The 21,741-nt window shown below is 38.1% G+C and overlaps 1 protein-coding gene across 6 annotated transcripts in view; it reads left to right on the forward strand.

Annotated features, from left to right (window-relative positions):
* Positions 1-21,741, forward strand: part of ULK4 (unc-51 like kinase 4) — a 535,263-nt gene that overhangs the window by 169,346 nt on the left and 344,176 nt on the right. For all 6 annotated transcript variants that reach the window (XM_060110747.1, XM_060110746.1, XM_060110750.1 and 3 more), the window contains 5 exons: positions 1,094-1,227; positions 2,623-2,744; positions 2,894-2,950; positions 17,380-17,431; positions 17,534-17,628. In XM_060110747.1, the coding sequence (XP_059966730.1) occupies positions 1,094-1,227; positions 2,623-2,744; positions 2,894-2,950; positions 17,380-17,431; positions 17,534-17,628 (460 nt within the window). The remainder of the gene's footprint in view (positions 1-1,093; positions 1,228-2,622; positions 2,745-2,893; positions 2,951-17,379; positions 17,432-17,533; positions 17,629-21,741) is intronic.

The raw sequence follows: 21,741 nt of genomic DNA on the forward strand, positions 1-21,741 counted from the left end.
TAACCAAACTTCTGATTTGGTTTCATTCCCAGGTGTTTACTAATAGGGCTCCAAATAATAATAAGCAGGAAGGCAAAAGAATGCATAAATCTACTAAGAGAACCACGTAAATGCTAAGTGTTAAGATTTCAGTGTACGTTACATATGTGTATTGTGTCCAGAACCACCCCTTTCCGGTTTATAGTGGGAGTTTTTGGAAGTTCTGAGAAGTAGAAGTTGGGTGGGATGAGTGATTGCGACAGAGCTGGAGAGATGGATAATGGCAAGGGAGTCCAGCAAGGGAGATTGCTGTAAAGGGGCCTTTGGAGTCAGGGGACTCATTGCCCTTTAGAGAGTTTCGGGGACTAGGAACTTGGGGAGTGGATCCAGCAAAGGGAAGGAAACGTGGGCCTAAAGCTTTTCAACAATACCCTAAGTAACCAGACTGATGGTTCAGTATGTCCCCTAGTTCTGGATTGGAGGCAGTTGGTTCAGAGATTGATATTTAATAAATACCAATTGTTTGAAGAAGAAATAAGTTTATTGAGACAGATTTCATAAAACCAGTGGACAAAAGGGCATGTGAAATCCAAATGTTCAGATAGTGTCTGCTATCTATATCACCCAGTGCTGAAATGAAACTTTTTCTTTGGATTTATATACACAATTTAATGAAAGAACTGGAATTTATGTGACTTGCCTGGGGTTCAGAGCAAGTTTAAGACTGATGACCAACACAAGTGCAGACAACTTGTGCTTCTACTTTGAATCTTCAAAACACCAAAGCCCTCTTCTCTCCAGACGCTTTTGTTTGTCTTTCATCTGTCATCTGAAGAAGGTGATTTCCTTTCATGGGCCAGAGGCAAATGAAGTCAGGGCATTGTTTTGTAATACATTGGCAGAGAGATTCAAAGTTGCCTTATTTTCTCTCTGCATAAATGTTTCGATTTTTCTAAGGCAAAGATAGACTGTGCTTGACAAGTTGCTCCAAATCTAAATGTCAACAAGATGGGGACTGTGCCACCTGGAAACACTTGCCTTGGTGGCATGTTCGGGCAGGTGCTATCAACTGTTTTATCATGAGAGGTAATCTTTTGCATTTCCCTGTGTGTAGACTGGTGATGTACATCGAGAGAGACAGCAGAAAGACCACTCCAGGCAAGGAACAGCAAAGCGGCAATGAGTACCTGTCCAAATGCCTGGACCTGCTCACCTGTCACATCGTGCAGGAACTGCCACGAGTCCTGGGTAAATTGGAGTCTCATCCTCAGGCCCCTTGCTGCTTACCTTTCTGCAACTTGGCATTTAGGCAGCCCTTCTTTTTTTGTTCTTGCCGGTCTGTTTTTTTCAGGCGAGTGCAATGACACTTTTTCTTGAATGTGTAGTTTCAAAATTTGAATGTGCCTTATCTGTTTTCATAATTATTTTGTATCAGTGACATGAATGAGGCAATGAGCAGGCTAACGGTTACATTGACTGTCATCTAGCAGTTTTGGAAAATAGAAGGAAAGCATTTTAATTGGTTAAAATTGGACTTAGGCTATCATTTTAGGTAACTTTTCTCAAGATTTCTCTCTGCATAATTCTGAAGAAAAGCTTTTTCCTTCAGGTTATAGTCACAAATTTATTTTTTATTAAAAAATTTTAAATGCATAGGCATTAACATTTAATATTAAAGAATTTTGATATTAAAGTTCAAAGTTTGAAAATTTCTTTGGTCTGAATAAAAGATGAAAGCAATAATGATTTGCAAAGAATGTTTATTACAGCTAACAAAATTGGTTATTCCACTGTTATTTACAGACATGAAAATAATCTAAGGAATGTGTACGTTTAGTTTAAATCTCATTCCATGCTTTTCCAGCAGATGTAGCTATAAACCAGAAATGTTTAAAATGTTAAATTTGACCTAACCCATTATGGTAAAAGATATTTAGATGCAGAAATTCAGAAAATTAAATCAAAGTAATGAGAGTATCTTCATGGCTGATTTGACAGTAACTTTTTGCTCCTTACTAATACTGTGGGAGATTTTTGCCTGTTAATGACTGAAAATAGAGCATTTCAAAATTTATTTGGATTGTAACCTTTTTAAAATCTGCAAACCAAAGGCCATGAGCTGGTCAATTGATAGTTGAGTTTCTTATTACCTGACTCGTGCTATCTTAGGAGATGAGGGATTCAGGTATCTAACAAGCAAGTTTTATTTATTATTGGACTTGCCATCCAATGAGAAGTATTAGGAATTGATATCTTATTACTACCATCCTGTTCTATTATTAAAAAATTCTGATCTATAATCTGTTCACTTGTAATTTTTTAATAACTTTTTTCTGTTTACAAAAGTAATGCGTGCTCATGGTTGAAGTTCGGAAAGTGCAAAAAAAAAAAAAAAGAAAAAATCATTTCTATTTTAAATTTCTAGGTGAGAGATCAATTTTATATCCATCCTGATCCCAGAGGCCGCAACTTTCTGTTGTAATGTCAAGAGTTGTGAATAAAACAATGCAGCTTCTACCCACTTCTTTTATTTGGAGATTAATTGCCCCACTCAGCAATCCCATTAGTGTTCAGCCCACAGCCAGTGGTCCCTACGTATCTGTGGTCTCTAACCTCACGTGTGCTCTGGGGTGTGCTTCACAGGTGACATTCTGAACGCCTTGGCTAACGTTTCTGGTCGTAAACACCCATCCACAGTTCAAGCGAAGCAGCTGAAGATGTGTCTCCCCCTCATGCCTATAGTGCTTCACCTTGTGATGTCTCAGGTATCATCCTGTTTGGAAAAAAATGTATATAAATGTGACTCCCTTCTTTGTAAACTGGAGCTGAGAAACATCAACTCAGACAAAACATTTTAATTTTTCTTTTGTACATGGCTTTCGGGATTTAATCTGTGGAAACTTTCATCACACAGGTATTTCGACCTCAAGTTGTAACAGAAGAGTTCCTTTTCAGTTACGGAACTATTCTTGTGAGTAATGCTGAACTCTTCATGTTCCTAATAAAAATGTGGCTGTCTCTACTGTTTGTGGGATTTGGTGTCAGAATGAGGTAATTTTAAAGTCTTAGTGGTATTTATTTGTCTCTAGGGAAGTGACCTTTTTATATTTTTATCTGTTGACTGTAAGAAAATTTGACATTTGGAGGAAAAATACATTCTCTCCTGATAATGCACTTTGTTCAGAGACAGACCCAAGTAGTGTAAATAAGTCCATAGAAAACATTTTCATAGATTTTGATATTAAACATCATGAAAAATTTTTAAATAATAAATTAAAAAATTTTTATGTATTTATATTTAAAGTGTGCACTTTGATACACTTTGATATGTGCACCACTACATTTATAGCACCACTGTTTATAACAACCAGGACATAGAAACAACCTAAATGTCCATGGACAGAAGAATGGATAAAGAAGATGTGGTACATATATACAATGGAGTGTTACTCAGCCATAAAAAAGAATGAAATAATGCCATTTGCAGCAACAGGGATGGACCTAGAGAGATTATCATATTAAGCAAAGTCAGACAGACAAATATCATATGATATTGCATATATGTGGAATCTAAAAAAAATGATACAAATGAACTTATTTACAAAACAGAAACAGAATCACAGACATAGAAAACAAATTTATAGTTACCAAAGGGGAAGGTTGGGGAGGGATAAATCAGGAGTTTGGGATTAACATATACACACTAATATTTAGAAAATAGATAACCAGAAAGGGCCTACCGTATAGCACAGGGAACTGTATTCAGTATCTTATAATAACCTATAATGGAAAAGAATCTGAAAGAGAACAGATTTATACATATATAAAAAATGGAATTCTGGGAATATAGTATCATCATTTACTTTGGCTAACATTGTTGAGTTTTGTGCAGTATCTCTTTTTGTGATGGTATTTCTCTAACTTGAGCTCAATTTTTTTTTTAAGCTCAATTTAACCTTGCCTTTAATTTTGATGAGATGAGTAACAATGAAAAACAAATCATCATGTTATCTTTCACTTTGATTTTTGCTCACAAAAAATAGTCTCTTTGTTCAAGTTGTGGCTCGTGAATTATGTTATCCTTTTCCCTTGCCTGGAATAGTTACAGTATGTACTGTTGATAAAATGGGGAGCTGTACAAAGGGAAAACTAAGATATTGGTCACACAGCATCTTCAGTCTTACTTTGATATTAATAATAAACAGTGAACGCAGATTTTCAAAATGCCATGTCATATAGGTATCTAGTTAAAATGAAGTAAACATCTCAATTTTATTGCTTGTTTGGAACAAAAAGAAAAATGATTGCCACCCACAAGTGAGAATATAGTTTTCTAGAAGAGTCATCATACGGTGAAGTATGATGTTTTGAAGTATGAATGTTGAGTAGAGAGGTCACTGATTTTTGTAAGCAGTGTGTTTAGTCAGTGCAGTATGGGTCCTTTTGTACTCATTTTCAAAGTGTTACCATCCTTGAGTCCTGAATTCTACAAAGCACATAATTTTCCTAGTACATTCATGAATCTGAAAATTATTAGAATTTTGTCTGCCACCTCCTTTAATTTGCTTTTTAATCGTTTTAAAGGACAATGTGGGCATCATTTTTAGCAGAACTATAATTCTATGTTTGTAACTCCACTGCACTAACATATTGATGCCTGAAAATAGTAATTTTGCCCTTGTAGCCCACCTTGGAATATTTTGGCACAGTGATTGTTTGGGACAGATATAATTGTGTTCATTCTCTTATTTTTTCTCATGTGTAGTACTTTTCTGTGCCTACGTTAACTGAGTACAGTTTAGGTTTTCAAGGAACTACCAAGTGTCTCCAATATAAAAGTCTTTGTGGACTTTCAGGAATTACAGTTATGTCTCTTAGGGAGACCTCATCTGCTCCATGTAACTCATCGGCTTCCACTGAGGAAGGGCCTCCTCATCTTCTTCTCCCAGGTGTGGGTGTACCCTTTGAAGGTTGGGGGTGTTCTACAGGGCTCTGTATGGGTTTTCTTAACAAAAGCACTTTCAGGGGATAGAAAATAACTTGCCTAGTTCAAAGGTAATTGTGATACTGAAAATTCTCTAGCAGTCTTTTCCCTGATAATGTCGCTCAAGTACTGGGAGTTTATACACATAATGAAAAAGGTCTTTTGGCTCTCTTTGGACCATTTTCCTGGTTTGAGTCATGGCCAGTCCCAGAAATCTTTTGTTATTTTTCTTACCTCATCTGTTATTTGGCCTTAGCTGTGTGTTCATCTTTCTTTACTCGGTGTTGATGGCGCTCATGAGACACTAGTCCAGGGAGAATAGTATTGGCTAAAATCAAGGACCTGGATTTAGTTACCCACCCAGCTCTAGTGTACGTTATGATGAACTGTTGCTTCTGTGAGTTGATTCACAGTCTACTCAGAAGATGCCACAAATATTGTTGAAGTCACAGTGCCCTTCTGGTGCCAGAGGCATAGGCAACTCCCCGGCAGCCTACAGCCCCCTAGAAGTTCATGGTGTAGATTTGCACAGTAAAGCCTCTTGAGTTTTCTGCTTTAAAAGAATTACTTTACATTTTGCATAGACAAGGCTTTCCTGAAGTTGTTTGAGAGGTTTTGGGTTTGTTTGTTTGTTTTTCTGGGGTGGGAAGGCTGCACAATTATAAATGTTTGTAGGCTAGTGTGCAGAATGGCTTTGTGGAACTGGCCAGAGCACAGTGCTTCTCCTGTCCTGGTGGCCTGAGGGACCAGACCATTCATGTGTATACCCTTAGCACTGTGTTGTGAAAGCCCTATTGTTCTACCTAGAGGTAAATATTAGTTTTAGTGTTTCTCAAAATATGTCTGGTTGAGTAGCTACTGTATTATGGAGGCCTATTGTCCTTTTATATTTAAAAAATACACCTTAATTTGAGGTAGTCAAGCTTGGCCCACCTTTAATAGCTGTATACTTGGACTTCTGCTGAAGGAGCTCTCCAGGAACTGCTGGCCTGCCTCAGGTGGTGTGGGGACAGCAGTCAGGGTTGGTATTATCTCCCCTCATTAGAAGGGTCCTGAAGGCACAGGCTGGAGGGGGCATTGGAATTGTGTTTCCCATTGGCTTCAGTTTTCCTACTGGCACCAGGCATGGTTTGCCTGTTAACCTATGGACATCTTTTATCTTTTTGATAGAAAAATTCAGGGTACTTCTTAGATGGAGACATGAGTAGAGGAATTAACTTTTTGTACACACTTCTTCTTCCCCAAGTAAAATGAAATTTTGGTCTCCTTATGTTCTAAAGAGGCAAGTGTTTGGAAGCAATTTAACAGGGCACTTTTAAACCATTATTAAGCTTTCAAAGGGTCCAGGCCAAAGAGGACTACATACCTGATAATGTCTATTTTCACTTCTTAAGGGCAGAAGCAATGTGCCATTGTATCTGCCTCCCTCTCCAGTTAAAAAAAAAAAAAAAAAAAGTACGTAGGGATACTTCTAGCAGTGAAGCATCTAGGGAAGTGCTATGAGGAAGTTCCACGGTTAATTTCACCATAGTTCTTTCAAGCCTCCGTTGAATCGGGCTGAGAAACAGGAAGTAATGACATGAAGGAAATCTGTTTGAGAACTCATGATGTGTATTATCCTGATGTTCACTGTGTTTCTTGTGTCCTTCTGAAAGTGCTCTTGATTAATGAGCTAAGGAAGAGGACTTTGTTCTTAAGTTCTGGCCTCATCAGTTTATAAAAGTACAGTGGTTGTGTGGTGGTTATAGTTTTCTACAAAAAGACATCAAGGGCTTCCCTGGTGGCGCAGTGGTTGAGAGTCCGCCTGCCGATGCAGAGAACGCGGGTTCGTGCCCCGGTCCGGGAAGATCCCACATGCCGCGGAGCGGCTGGGTCCGTGAGCCATGGCCGCTGAGCCTGTGCGTCCCGAGCCTGTGCTCCGCAACGGGAGAGGCCACAACAGTGAGAGGCCCACATACCACAAAAAAAAAAAAAAAAAAGACATCAAAATTCAAATTTTCAAATGAAAGAAATGATAAAATTATTGTGATTTTTCACATAAGAATATAATTGCAATCTCTGTCATTGATAAATCTTCGCTCATCCTGGGCATTGGGATGATTATTAAAAGACATACTCCTGCCCTCTGCAGATTTTTATTTATTTATTTATTTATTAAAAATTTTTTTTTTTTTTTTGGCTGCACTGTGCAGCTTGTGGGATCTTAGTTTCCTGACCAGGGATTGAACCCGTGCCCCCTGCAGTGGAAGCTCTGAGTCTTAACCACTGGACTGCCAGGGAATTCCCTGCAGATTTTTATTTTAAGTGAATGTTGTTTTGTTGATAGATTGTGACTTCACTTGTAGCAGGTAAAGCAGAGAGAGTGTACTCTTGTATTTTTTAGAAACATACTATATAATTATGTTTTTAAACATCTTTATTGGAGTATAATTGCTTTACAATGGTGTGTTAGTTTCTGCTGACTGTATACTTATTCATTGCCACACGAATGTTCTTGTTGTAAGGTTTTTTCCTTCCTTTTTTCTTTTCTTTCTTTTCTTTCTTTTTTTTTTAATACAGACCCCAAATTGATATACCCACCTTGCTTTGAGATCTTATTCTCAGCTTCTCGGAAGTACTGAATAGTAATGCAGGGCACTGGTCTGCCCTGGAGGCACAGCTTTCCCTTTTTCTCTCTAGATAGGGCCATTTTTTTGCCCCACAGTAAGTGCCCATCCTATTTGTTCCCCTGCTAAACTCCCAGCTTTGAAGCTCACACCCTTAGAAGATGCCCCATGTACTGTGGTCATCTGCAGATTTTTCTGGGTCATTGCTTCTCACTCAAAGTCTTTTAGCACCGGGCTCACTGTCATTCTTAGGGAATCTGGTATCCCTAGGGAGGATCCTTCCAACACCTCAGCCTCTCAGCTCCTCGACCACCTCTGTCCCCATGAGCTTGTCTTTCCCTCCCTCAGTTCCCTCCGCCCATGGCCTTATATTCAGCGTCACTGCTCTCTGGCTTCCACACCTGATTTTCAGCTCTCTAGCCCTGCTCCCCATCTCTAACAGCCTTTTAATTCCTCTGAGACTTAAATTGGCCTTTTACCACTTTGCACTCACCATCCTGCCCTCCCTGAGCCCAGTGACTTTTCTCTTTACTCTGCTTAGAGTCCCTGGTTCAACCCCTATCCCTGCCACACACACCCGTAATCCCTCTCCTGTCTCTTCCTCCGTTGTCCTCCTCTGGCAAACCCAAATCCTCGTTCAGTTTAATTCTCTACCTACCCCACCCCTGCTTTGAGTGACTAAATATGGCTAGAGGAAAACACGACGAAAATAGCTGGTCTCACTTTAAATTCATGACTGCACATCTCAAACAAGCCCTCTCTGCAGACTGGGACATCTAGTTCCTTTTCCTAATTTATACACCTTCTCGCTCACCTAGATGACTGACTGTTCATACGTTCCCTCCTCTCCTTGAATCTGCAATGCCTCCTGCCCTGTCCTCACTCTCACCTGATTAATTCCTATTACACTGAGAATGAAGAAGAAGAAATAGATCCAAAGAGATTTAAATTGGTAAATCAATGACACATTCAGTAGGGATTTTTTTTTAAATTAAACTGGGGAAGTATAAGGAAGAAAATAAATTGAAAGAACCCTATAGTTTCACCATCTAGAAAACCCTTGTCGCTGTTAAAACAGAAAAAAAATTAATGCATGTGCATAGCTAGAAAATTCCAACAGTGCAGAAAAGCAGAAAATGAATAGTGAAAGCGTACCTCCTGGGCCAGTCGTCCTCCCCAAAGGGAGCCTCCGCGAGTGGTTCCTGTGATGTCTTCCTCGAAAATTTTTGTTCACATCTATGTTTGTATATTATCTTATATTCTTTAAAAAGTTATATAGAAAGATCATACTATAAACACTGTTCTCCCTCTTCTTTCTTAAGTAAGCTATTGACATTTAAGTAGATTTATTGAAGTCAAAAGACATCTTTTTATGAACTCTTTTCAACATCAAATCCATATTAATTCAGCCAAAGTTCTGTGCCCATGTTGAAATTTTATGAAATTATTTCAGCCAAATTATTATGAAAAGCTTACAGTGCCTCTTTTTATGATTTATTATGTTATTTCGTTGTTAGTCTTTTTTGTTTTAGTTATAGACTGAAAAAGAGAATTCAAGCATTTATAAAATATATGCTTATTAAAGAAAGTGTAGAAAATTATAGTGATATTGGAAGAAAAAAATCACCTGTAACTATCAATGGTTAACAACCATTGTTAACATATGGTTGTTTACTTAGTGTTTTCAATTCATGTATATGCATTTGTGTGTAGAAATCTATGTATGTATGTATAAGATATATATATGACATATCAATACATGTGGTTGAAACTATGTTGTGTATATATAGATTTGTATTCTTTTTTCCATTTAACATTTTATCAACTATTTTCCCATATCTTAAATTTTTTTTCACTTTTTTTTTTTTTTTTTTTTTTTTGTGGTACACGGGCCTCTCCCGTTGCGGAGCACAGGCTCCGGACGCACAGGCTCAGCGGCCATGGCTCACGGGCCCAGCCGCTCCGCTGCATGTGGGATCTTCCCAGACCAGGGCACGAACCCGTGTCCCCTGCATTGGCAGATGGACTCTCAACTACTGCGCCATCAGGGAAGCCCTTTTTTCACATTTTAATGGCTACATACTGTCCCATCTGTATGAACTGTATACAGTTTGATATCATTTCACTAAAGTTTAAAAATACTGAAACAAAGAATATAGTATTTAGAGACACATGTATATGTGGTAAAACTATTAAGAAATGCTGAGGAAATGATAAATTCATGACAGTGGTTATCTCTGGAGGAATGACAGGCAGGTGGGATGTGGGAAGCTCATACAAAGAATTGGGGATATCTTAGTTCTTAACTCGAATGGTAGGTTTAAGAGTCTTTATTCTTTATAACATAAAATCTATCTATATATCTTCTTTTGTGTATGTTATATATAGTTTTTAATTGAATTATTGAATTTTATTTTATTTTTTTATACAGCAGGTTCTTGTTAGTCATCCATTTTATGCACATCAGTGTATACATATCAATCCTAATCTCCCAATTCATCACCCCCCCCCGCTGCTTCCCCCCCTTAGTGTTGATACGTTTGTTCTCTACATCTGTGTCTCAATTTCTGCCCTGCAAACTGGTTCATCTGTACCATTTTTCTAGGTTCCACATACGTGCATTAATATACAATATTTGTTTTTCTCTTTCTGACTTACTTCACTCTGTATGATAGTCTCTAGATCCATCGACGTCTCAACAAATGACTCAATTTCATTCCTTTTTGTGGCTGAATAATATTCCATTGTATATATGTACCACATCTTCTTTATCCATTCGTCTGTCGATGGGCATTTAAGTTGCTTCCATGACCTGGCTATTGTAAATAGTGCTGCAGTGAACATTGGGGTGCATGTATCTTTTTGAATTACAGTTTTCTCTGGGTATATGCCCAGTAGTGAGATTGCTGGATCACATGGTAATTCTATTTTTAGTTTTTTAAGGAACCTCCATACTGTTCTCCATAGTGGCTTTATCAATTTACATTCCATCCAACAGTACAAGAGGGTTCTCTTTTCTCCACACCCTCTCCAGTATTTGTTGTTTCTAGATTTTCTGATGATGCCCATTCTAACTGGTGTGAGGTGATTGCTCATTGTAGTTTTGATTTGCATTTCTCTAATAATTAGTGATGTTGAGCAGCTTTTCATGTGCTTCTTGGCCATCTGTATGTCTTCTTTGGAGAAATGTCTATTTAGGTCTTCTGCCCATTTTTGGATTGGGTTGTTTGTTTCTTTAATATTGAGATGCATGAGCTGTTTATATATTTTGGAGATTAATCCTTTGTCCATTGATTTGTTTGCAAATATTTTCTCCCATTCTAAGGGTTGTCTTTTCATCTTGCTTATGGTTTCCTTTGCTGTGCAAAAGCTTTTAAGTTTCATTAGGTCCCATTTGTTTATTTTTGTTTTTGTTTCCATTACTCTAGGAGGTGGATCAAAAAACATCTTGCTGTGATATATGTCAAAGAGTGTTCTTCCTATGTTTTCCTCTAAGAGTTTAATAGTGTCCAGTCTTACATTTAGGTCTCGAATCCATTTTGACTTTATTTTTGTGTATGGTGTCAGGGAGTGTTCTAATTGCATTCTTTTACATGTAGCTGTCCAGTTTTCCCAGCACCACTTATTGAAGAGACTGTCTTTTCTCCATTGTATATCCTTGCCTCCTTTGTCATAGATTAGTTGACCATAGGTGCATGGGTTTATGTCTGGGCTTTCTATCTTGTTCCATTGATCTATATTTCTGTTTTTGTGCCAGCACCATATTGTCTTGATTACTGTAGCTTTGTAGTATAGTCTGAAGTCCAGGAGCCTGATTCCTCCAGCTCTGTTTTTTTCCCTCAAGACTGCTTTGGCTATTCAGGGTCTTTTGTGTCTCCATACAAATTTTAAGATTTTTTGTTCTAGTTCTGTAAAAAATGCCATTGGTAATTTGATAGGGATTGCATTGGATCTGTAGATTGCTTTTGGTAGTATAGTCATTTTCACAATATTGGTTCTTCCAATCCAAGAACATGGTATATCTCTCCATCTGTTGGTATCATCTTTAATTTTTTCATCAGTGTCTTACAGTTTTCTGCATACAGGTCTTTTGTCTCCCTGGGTACGTTTATTCCTAGGTATTTTATTCTTTTTGTTGCACTGGTAAGTGGGAGTGTTTCCTTAATTTCTCTTTCAGATATTTCATCATTAGTGTATAGGAATGCAAGAGTTTTCTGTGCATTAATTTTGTATCCTGCTACTTTACCAGCTTCATTGATTAGCTCTAGTAGTTTTCTGGTGGCATCTTTAGGATGCTCTATGTATAGTAGCATGGCATCTGCAAACAGTGACAGTTTTACTTCTTCTTTTCCAATTTGTATTCCTTTTATTTCTTTTTCTTCTCTGATTGCCATGACTAAGACTTCCAAAACTATGTTGAATAATAGTGGTGAGAGTGGATATCCTTGTGTTGTTCCTGATCTTAGAGGAAATGCTTTCAGTTTTTCACCATTGAGAATGATGTTTGCTGTGGGTTTGTCGTATATGGCCTTTATTTTGTTGAGGTAGGTTCCCTCTATGCCCACTTTCTGGAGAGTTTTTATCATAAATGGGTGTTGAATTTTGTGAAAAGCTTTTTCTGCATCTACTGAGATGATCATATGGTTTTTATTCTTCAACTTGTTAATATGGTGTATCACATTGATTGATTTGTGTATATTGAAGACTCCTTGGATCCCTGGGATAAATCCCACTTGATCATGGTGTATGGTCCTTTTAATGTGTTGTTGGATTCTGTTTGCTAGTATTTTGTTGAGGATTTTTGCATCTATGTTAATCAGTGATAGTGGTCTGTAATTTTCTTTTTTTGTAGTATCTTTGTCTGATTTTGGTATCATGGTGATGGGGGCCTCATAGAATGAGTTTGGGAGTGTTCCTTCCTCTGCAATTTTTTGGAAGAGTTTGAGAAGGATGGATGTTAGCTCTTCTCTAAATGTTGGATAGAATTCACCTGTGAAGCCATCTGGTCCTGGTCTTTTGTTGGAAGATTTTTAATCACAGTTTCAATTTCATTGCTTGTGACTGGTCTGTTCATATTTTCTATTTCTTCCTGGTTCAGTCTTGCAGGGTTATACCTTTCTACGCATTTGTCCATTTCTTCCAGGTTGTCTATTTTATTGGCATAGAGTTGCTTGTAGTAGTCTCTTAGGATGCTTTGTATTTCTGCGGTGTCTGTTTTAACTTCTCCTTTTTCATTTCTAATTTTATTGATTTGAGTCCTCTCCCTATTTTTCTTGATGAGTCTGGCTAATAGTTTATCAATTTTGTTTATCTTCTGAAAGAACCAGCTTTTAGTTTTATTGATCTTTGCTATTGTTTTCTTTGTTTCTATTTCATTTATTTCTGCTCTGATCTTTATGGTTTCTTTCCTTCTGCTAACTTTGGGTTTTGTTTGTTCTTCTTTCTCTGGTTCCTTTAGGTGTAAGATTAGGTTGTTTTTTTGAGATTTTTTTTTTTTTTTTTTTTTTTTTTTTTTTTTTGCGGTATGCGGGCCTCTCACTGTTGTGGCCTCCCCCGTTGCGGAGCACAGGCTCCGGACGCGCAGGCTCCGGACGCGCAGGCTCAGCGGCCATGGCTCACGGGCCCAGCCGCTCCGCGGCATATGGGATCCTCCCAGACCGGGGCACGAACCCGTATCCCCTGCATCGGCAGGCGGACTCTCAACCACTTGCGCCACCAGGGAGGCCCGAGATTTTTCTTGTTTCTTGAGGTAGGCTTGCATAGCTATAAACTTCCCTCTTAGAACTGCTTTTGTTGCATCCCATAGGTTTTGGATCGTCGTGTTTTCATTCTCATTTGTCTCTAGGTATTTTTGGATATCCTCTTTGATTTCTGCAGTGATCTCTTGGTTATGTAGTAATGTATTGTTTAGCCTCCATGTGTTTGTGTTTTTTACACTTTTTTCCCTGTAATTGATTTCTAATCTCATAGCATTGTGGTCAGACAGGATGGTTGATATGATTTCAGTTTTCTTAAATTTACTTTCTTAAATTTACTGAGGCTTGATTTGTGACCCAAGATGTGATCTATCCTGGAGAATGTTCCATGCGCACTTGAGAAGAAAGTGTAGTCTGCTATTTTTGGATGGAATGTCCTATAAATATCAATTAAATCTATCTGGTCTGTTGTGTCATTTAAAGCTTCTGTTTCCTTGTTTATTTTCATTTTGGATGATCTGTCCATTGGTTTAAGTGAGGTGTTAAAGTCCCCCACTATTATTGTGTTACTGTTGATTTCCTCTTTTATAGCGTTAGCAGTTGCCTTATGTATTGATGTGCTCCTATGTTGTGTGCATATATATTTATAATTGTTATATCTTCTTGGATTGATCCCTTGATCATTATGTAGTGTCCTACCTTGTCTCATGTAACATTCTTTATTTTAAGGTCTATTTTATCTGATATGAGCATTGCTACTGCATCTTTCTTTTGATTTCCATTTGCATGGAATATCTTTTTCCATCCCCTCACTTTCAGTCTGTATGTGCCCCTAGGTCTGAAGTGGGTCTCTTTTAGCCAGCATATATATGGGTCTTGTTTTTTTATCCATTCAGTGAGTCTGTGTCCTTTGGTTGGAGCATTGAATCCATTGACGTTTAAGGTAATTATTGATATGTATGTTCCTATGACCATTTTCTTAATTGTTTGGGGTTTGTTTGTTTTTTTTTTTTTTTGCAGTAAGCGGGCCTCTCACTGTTGTGGCCTCTCCTGTTGCGGAGCAGAGGCTCCGGACGCGCAGGCTCAGCAGCCATGGCTTACAGGCCTAGCTGCTCCGTGGCATGTGGGATCTTCCTGGACCGGGGCACGAACCCATGTCCCCTGCATCGGCAGGCAGACTCTTAGCCAGTGCGCCACCAGGGAAGCCCTGGGGTTTGTTTTTGTAGGTCCTTTTCTTCTCTTGTGTTTCCCACGTAGAGAAGTTCCCTTAGCACTTGTTGTAGAGCTGGTTTGGTGGTGCTGAATTCTCTTAACTTTTGCTTGTCTGTAAACTTTTGATTTCTCCATCAAATATGAATGAAATCCTTGCTGGGTGGAGTAATCTTGATTGTAGGTTCTGCCCTTTCATCACTTTAAGTATATCATGCCACTCCCTTCTGGTTTGTAGAGTTTCTGCTGAGAAACCAGCTGCTAACCTTATGAGAGTTCCCTTGTATGTTATTTGTCATTTTCCCTTGCTGCTTTCAGTAATTTTTCTTTGTCTTTAATTTTTGCCAGTTTGATTACTATGTGTCTTGGTGTGTTTCTCCTTGGGTTTATCCTGTATGGGACTCTGTGTGCTCCTGGGCTTGGATGGCTATTTCCTTTCCCATGTTAGGGAAGTTTTCGACTATAATCTCTTCAGATATCTTCTCGGGTCCTTTCTCTCTCTCTTCTCCTTCTGGGACCCCTATAATGCGAATGTTGTTGTGTTTAATGTTTTCCCAGAGGTCTCTTAGGCTGTCTTCATTTCTTTTCATTCTTTTTTCTTTATTCTGTTCCGCAGCAGTGAATTCCACCATTCTGTCTTCCAGGTCACTTATCCATTCTTCTGCCTCAGTTATTCTGCTGTTGATTCCTTCTAGTGTAGTTTTCGTTTCAGTTATTGTATTGTTCATCTCTGTTTGTTTGTTCTTTAGTTCTTCTAGGTCTTTGTTAAACATTTGTTGCATCTTCTCGATCTTTGCCTCCATTCTTTTTCGGAGGTCCTGGATTACCTTCACTATCATTATTCTGAATTCTTTTTCTGGAAGGTTGCCTATCTCCACTTCATTTAGTTGTTTTGCTGGAGTTTTATCTTTTCCTTCATCTGGTACATAGCCCTCTGCCTTTTCGTCCTGTCTGTCTTTCTGTGAACGTGGTTTTCTTTCCACAGGCTGCAGGATTGTAGTTCTTCTTGCTTCTGCTGTCTGCCCTCTGGTGGATGAGGCTATCTCTAGCTCATTTTTTTAAAGGAAACAAACTCATAGATTTCCTAACTGCTTGTATGTTTCATAATAAACTGGTAGGAACACTTTAGTGATTGTGATGAAGTATTGCAGAGTCAGCATGAACTAGCTTGAGAGTTAAGAACTCCTGGGGGCTCAGTCTAAGGTAGGGCACACTTTGTGGGGTTTACCTCCAGAAGCTCCACCCAGTTCTCACGTTAAAGATTGGGAAAAACTCTCATGTTCTTGACAGTCCAGTGATTAAGACTCCACGTTTCCAATACAGGGGCTGCAGGTTCGATCCCTGGTCTGGGAATTAAGATCCCACATGCTACTAGTGTTGGAGGGTCTCCTGCAGAAGTGGGGGTTGGCTGTACTTCACCGTGGGGACAAGGACACTCTATAGTCTTTTATATTTACCAAAAATTTTAAGAAAATCATTGGATTATAGTAAGATCTATTGATATTTTCCACTCCAGGCTAATTGCTGACTTAATTATTTTTTATTCCAAGGCTATCTTATATTTTATTTGCTGTTTGTTATCATATCTAAAATATGATATATGTATTATTTTGTGAGCTAGGGGCAGGCACTCAGTTGCAGTGTCTCCGTGCATCACTAGCACAGGTGCTCTGCCTGTTATTAGCCGGGGCAGTAATGGTTTCATTCACATGATGTTCACGGAGCACCCATTCTGTTCAGAGCACTCACCTGGGGTCTGGGAGGTTCACCCCAGGTTGTTCACAGCTGAGCTGCTCAGGCCTGCCTCTGCAACATTGTTGGGTGTCATCCCACAGGGAGGCATGGGCATGGTGTGTGGGGCACAGATAAGGGAGTTGGGGTTGGGGTACAAACTATGTAGGAGGGTCTCAGAACAGTGGTGAATTTTGAAGACAGGCCTTTAACTGCTGCATCTTGATGCAGTACTGATGCTCAGGGTAGCTAAAGCTTGACCTTCCTTTGAGATGACTGTTTCTCCTGATTCAGTGCCATCCTCACTAATGTCCCAATGTACTGCAGAAATGGTTTATGTGTCAACTGAATTATCCTCACTTTAGCAGGTTGACCTTTCTGTGCTTATATTGCTATTGATTTTATTCTAACATTTAGTCTCACTGGTAGTGATTTGTATATTTAAAAATGATTATAGTTTATAGTGTATATATACTATTCATATGATCATGTTTAAAAACTATGATTATAGTGTTCATAATATGTATATAGTACTTAATGCCTTCCATGAGTTATTTCATTAAGAATGATAGATAGGGCTTCCCTGGTGGCGCAGTGGTGGAGAATCCACCTGCCGATGCAGGGGACATGGGTTCGTGCCCCAGTCTGGGAAGATCCCACATGCCGCGGATCGGCTAGGCCCGTGAGCCATGGCCGCTGAGCCTGCGCGTCCGGAGCCTGTGCTCTGCAACAGGAGAGGCCACAACAGTGAGAGGCCCGCGTACCGCCAAAAAAAAAAAAAAAAAAAAGAATGATAGAGTTTTGGGCAAAATGTTACTGTTTTTTTTAAGAACTGTCATATAAATATTATTTATTTGCAGTTGCCATTCATGTGTTGTGTAGAATTATCCAGGTTTTAAAAAAAATTTCTAATGACTTTTGTGCATTTACTCAATCAAGAGACTTTCTAAAAATATTATCTTTCCGCTTCTGGATAAAGAAATTAATGCCTGCTTATCACATGAAATTTAGAAACTGTAGAAAAATATAATGAGAAGATAAAAATCACTTGATTCCTACTGCCTGGAGTTCATCATGGTGAACATTTATAGGATCATATATTCAGTTTTTTCTGTGCATGGTTCTTATATCAGAGGTATTTTAAAATCTCTATTAACATTTTTATTTTTTACAGAGTCATATTAAATCAGTAGACTCAGGGGAAACTAACATAGATGGAGCCATAGGTGAGTAGACCATGGGACATTTTACATCTTTACTCGAGGTATTCTGATATTATGATTTTGGACATATAAATAAACATCTATAATAATTAACTGTATTTCTAGGACTGATGGCATCACAAGAATTTATCAAGATCACCCTGTCGACTTTTGAAGCAGTGATACAGTATCCTGTTTTATTGAAAGACTATTGCTCTACGGTCAGTTCTGGCAACTTTGGAGAAAGATACTTCTTTGTTTACTTGGTAATTCTGTATATAAAGAGACTAGTTTACATATGCTTGGTTCATATATGTTCCTCACATGAAATAACCATTGAGAAAAGTTGCCCCTTGACAGGATGAACATAAGGAATCCCTTCCTTTCTTGTTGACTTGTTTTTGGTGGTCCTTTGCTCATTATTCTCTTTCCCTTCTTGTCCACACCTTACCCCCAGCGTGCTCCTTCTTACTCCTTGCCTGATTATTGGTTGTAACCAACAGCGAAGACTCTTAGAACAGAGTTTCTCAACCTTGGACTATGGGCATTTGCCGATGGACAGTTCCTTGCTGTGGGGGATGTCCTGGGCATTGTAGGATGTTTAGCAGCATCCCTGCCCTATACATAGTAGATGAGGGTAGCACCCTGTCCAGCCCCCCTCGGTTGCAACAACCAAAAAGGTCTCTACACATTGCCAGATGTCTTCTGGGCAGCGAAATTGCCCCCATTTGAGAACCTGTGCCTTAGGGTGATCCTTAGGTGAGCTGAGTGATGACTTTAGAGGAGGGAGGAAAGTTTTGTGACTACGTTCTCATCAGCAGAAAGCCCTCAAGAAAAGGAGTCAGGTAAGATGAGGACCACAGCAATCATTTTCGTATTCTTTCTCCTGGTTCTAGGGGTTGACTTAGGTCAGCAAGGCAGGTCTCACTCAGGGTCTTTCAGGAGGTTCCAGTCAGTGGTGCCTGGGGCTGGAATCATCTGAAGGTCACTCCCTCACATGTCTGCCTCCAGCTGGGACTCTGCAGGCATCTCTCTCCATCTCTGTGGGTCTCTCCAGCAGGGAGACTTCAGCGTGGCCTGACTTCTTACATGGCAGCTTAGGACTTTAATGATACATTCTCAAGAGAGAGGGGATAATTATTTTTTGAGGGTAGGAAATGTCTACCAGCTCTTTATGGTTGTTTTCTTTTCAATATATTTTATTATAAAATATAAAATACAGAAAAGTGTATTAAAGTCTGTGTAGTTTGATGACTAGTTGTAAAGCAAGTGCTCAATAAATCACCACCCAGTTAAAAAAGAAAAACAAAACACAATGTTACCATTCTGAGCCCCGAAGTCCCCTCAATCACAAATCCTTTCCTCCCTGGAGAGGGGACCACCATCCTGACTTTCACAGTAATCATGCCTGTGCATTCCTTTGTGGGCCTGTGCCTGCATTCTTAAACAATATAGGCTGATTTTGCCTGCTTTTGCTCTTTGTTTCAATACGGTATGTATTCGTGACTTGGTTTTTTTTGCTCAGTGTTTGTAACATCCATGTTGTTAAGTATCTTTGTGCTTTTATTCTTCATGAGTGTATAGTGTCCCATTGTAGAAACCTGAGTATATGAAATATCACAATTTACTTATTTATCCTTGATAGACATTAGGCTATGTCTAGTATTTGGCATTTACAAACAATACTGCTGTAGATATTCTTGTTTATGTATTTTGCTTCACATAAGCATGCATTATTTCTGGGGTACATACATAGGAACGGAATTAGTGGTTATAGGAAATATGCAAACTCAGTTTGTCTAGAAAGTGACATTGTGTTTTCCAGAGAGGTGGTGCCAGTTTACTTTCACACCAGCTCTGCAGGACCTCATGTCCTCGTTCTTCCCAATTCTTGTTATTTCAGCCTTTTAAATGAATGGGTGTATAGTGATGTTTCACCATAATTTTAAACTGTATAGTCAAGACTACTTATGAGGCTGAGTGGTTTTTCAGATGTTTACTGGCCATTTGGGAATAATCTTTTATGACGTACTTGTCCACGTCTTTCCAAGATTTTGGTTTTCTTGTGTAGTTTTTCAAATTTATTGGCATAAAGAAGTTCATAGTATTTTCTTGCCAATTTTTCTTAGTGTTTGTGTAATCTAATAATATATCCTTTAAAAATATTTGCTATTTACTGTTACTCCTTTTTCTTTTCTTGAACAATCTAACTAGAGGTTTCTTAGTTTTACTAACTTTATCAAAGAGCCAGCCAGTGTTCGGTTTTGCTAATCTCCTACATACTATATGTTTCTTTTCCATTTTATTAATTTCTGTTCTGCTTGCTTAATTTTGTTCTAATTTTGTTAATTTCTGCTCTGTTTGCTTCCTTTCTCCTTTCTTTGGATTTATTCTGCATTCTTTTTCTAACTTTTTGAGATAAATAGTTGATTTTTAAAAATATTTCTTCCTTTCTAACATATGCATTGAAGATCATGTCTCCCTCCTAAATACTGCTTTAGCTGCATTCCACAAGTGTTGGTATGTAGCATTTTTGGTATCTTTCAGTTAAAATATTTGCTTTCATTCATGGGTTATTAAGATAAATAAATTTTCAAACATATGGGCACTTGTTTTTTTTTAAATAATTGATTTCTGACTTAATTGCATTGAAGTTAGAGAAATACTCTAATTTCAGTCTATTGAAATTTATTAAGACTTGCTTCATAGTCCATTACAAAATTTTTTGGTAGATGTTCTGTATGTGTTTGGAAAGAATAGGTATTTTGCAATTCTTAGGTGCAGTATTCAGTTATATGTCTGTTAGGTTAAATTTATTAGTTATCTTGTTCAAATCTTTTCTATCTTTATTAATTTTTGTCTGTTTGTCCTAGAAGTTACTAAGAGAAGTGTTTCTAAATCTCCTTTAAGGCTATTATGAATTTGTTTATTCTTGTGTAGTTCTGTAGTTTTTGTTTTATATATTTTGAAGCCATATTATTAGGTGCATGCAAATTTAAAATTATTATGCCATTATGTGAAATTGACCTTTTTCTCATTGTAAAGTGGCCTTTATTTTCTAGTAATGTTTTTGTCTTAAGATCTGTTTTGTCCCAGCTTAATATAATCATACCTGCTTGCTTCCTGATACGTCATCTCTCATTCTTTTCCTTTCAACATCTCTCTGTCCTTATGTTTAGATCTGTGTCACATAAATATCATATAGTATTTTTAAAAAATCTAATTTGACTTTTCCCTGGAATATATACTCCATTTACATTTACTGTAATTGTTAGTATATTTAGATTCATTCCACCATCTTCTTTCAAGCGCTGTCATACATATTTTCTCTTTTCCCACTTCTACCTTCTTACCTTTCTTTTCTATTGGCTCACTTTTTTCTGCTTTATTTTTTTCTCTATGTAAGGTTGGTAGCAGAAGCTGAACTTAAAAAGAGATGATCTTTTCTTTAAGTAAAATACAGGCCATAGCCTACTCAACTCCATTTAGTCCTCTCATGATATATATGTAACTTTTACCTGATATATATGTATATATTTTGATATTTTAAAGTCTGTCTTGTTTCTCTCTCTTTTTAACTCCCTTTTGTTATGAAATGATAAAAGAATACTCATTATTACTACTATAATATGATGTTCATTTGCCTTTGCCCCCATATTTACTACTTTTTTTTGCTTTTCTTTCTTTCTTACTTCTCACTCCTTCCATCTGGGTTCACTTGTTTCTGACTGACATTCATCCTTCACAGTTTTCCTTAGCTTTGGGTGAGCTGGTGGCAAACTCTTTGTCTGATAAAGTCATTGTTTCTTTTTTTCTTTTTCCCAAATATTTATTTATTTTATTTGGCTGCATCGGGTCTTAGTTGCGGCATACGGAACCTTTTAGTTGCAGCATGCGGGACCTAGTTCCCTGACCCTGGATTGAACCCAGGCCCCCTGTATTGGGAGCACGGAGTCTTAACCACTGGACCACCAGGGAAGTCCCAAAGTCATTGTTGCTTGAGGGAGATTTTATTTTTTCTGAGTGTTGAATTCTAGGTTGGCAGTTACTTTTGTTGTTGTTGAGTACTGTGAAGATACTATTTCATTATCTTATGTTCTGGATTGTTGCTATTGAGAAGTTCACTGATAGTTGGTTTTTCCTGTGAAGATAATCTGTCTCTCTGTTCCTTGTTTCCTTTTAAGACTTTTTTTGGGGTGGAGGGGGGAGGGCCTTTGGTTTCTATAGACTCACTGTGTCGTAACTAAATATGAACTTCTTTTTGTTTATTCTGCTGAGGATTCTGTGTACTTTTTGAATTTGTGGATTGTCCCTTTTTCTTCAACTTTGCAAAG

This window comes from Mesoplodon densirostris, chromosome 10 (genome assembly GCF_025265405.1).
Source record: "Mesoplodon densirostris isolate mMesDen1 chromosome 10, mMesDen1 primary haplotype, whole genome shotgun sequence".
NCBI lineage: Eukaryota > Metazoa > Chordata > Mammalia > Artiodactyla > Ziphiidae > Mesoplodon > Mesoplodon densirostris.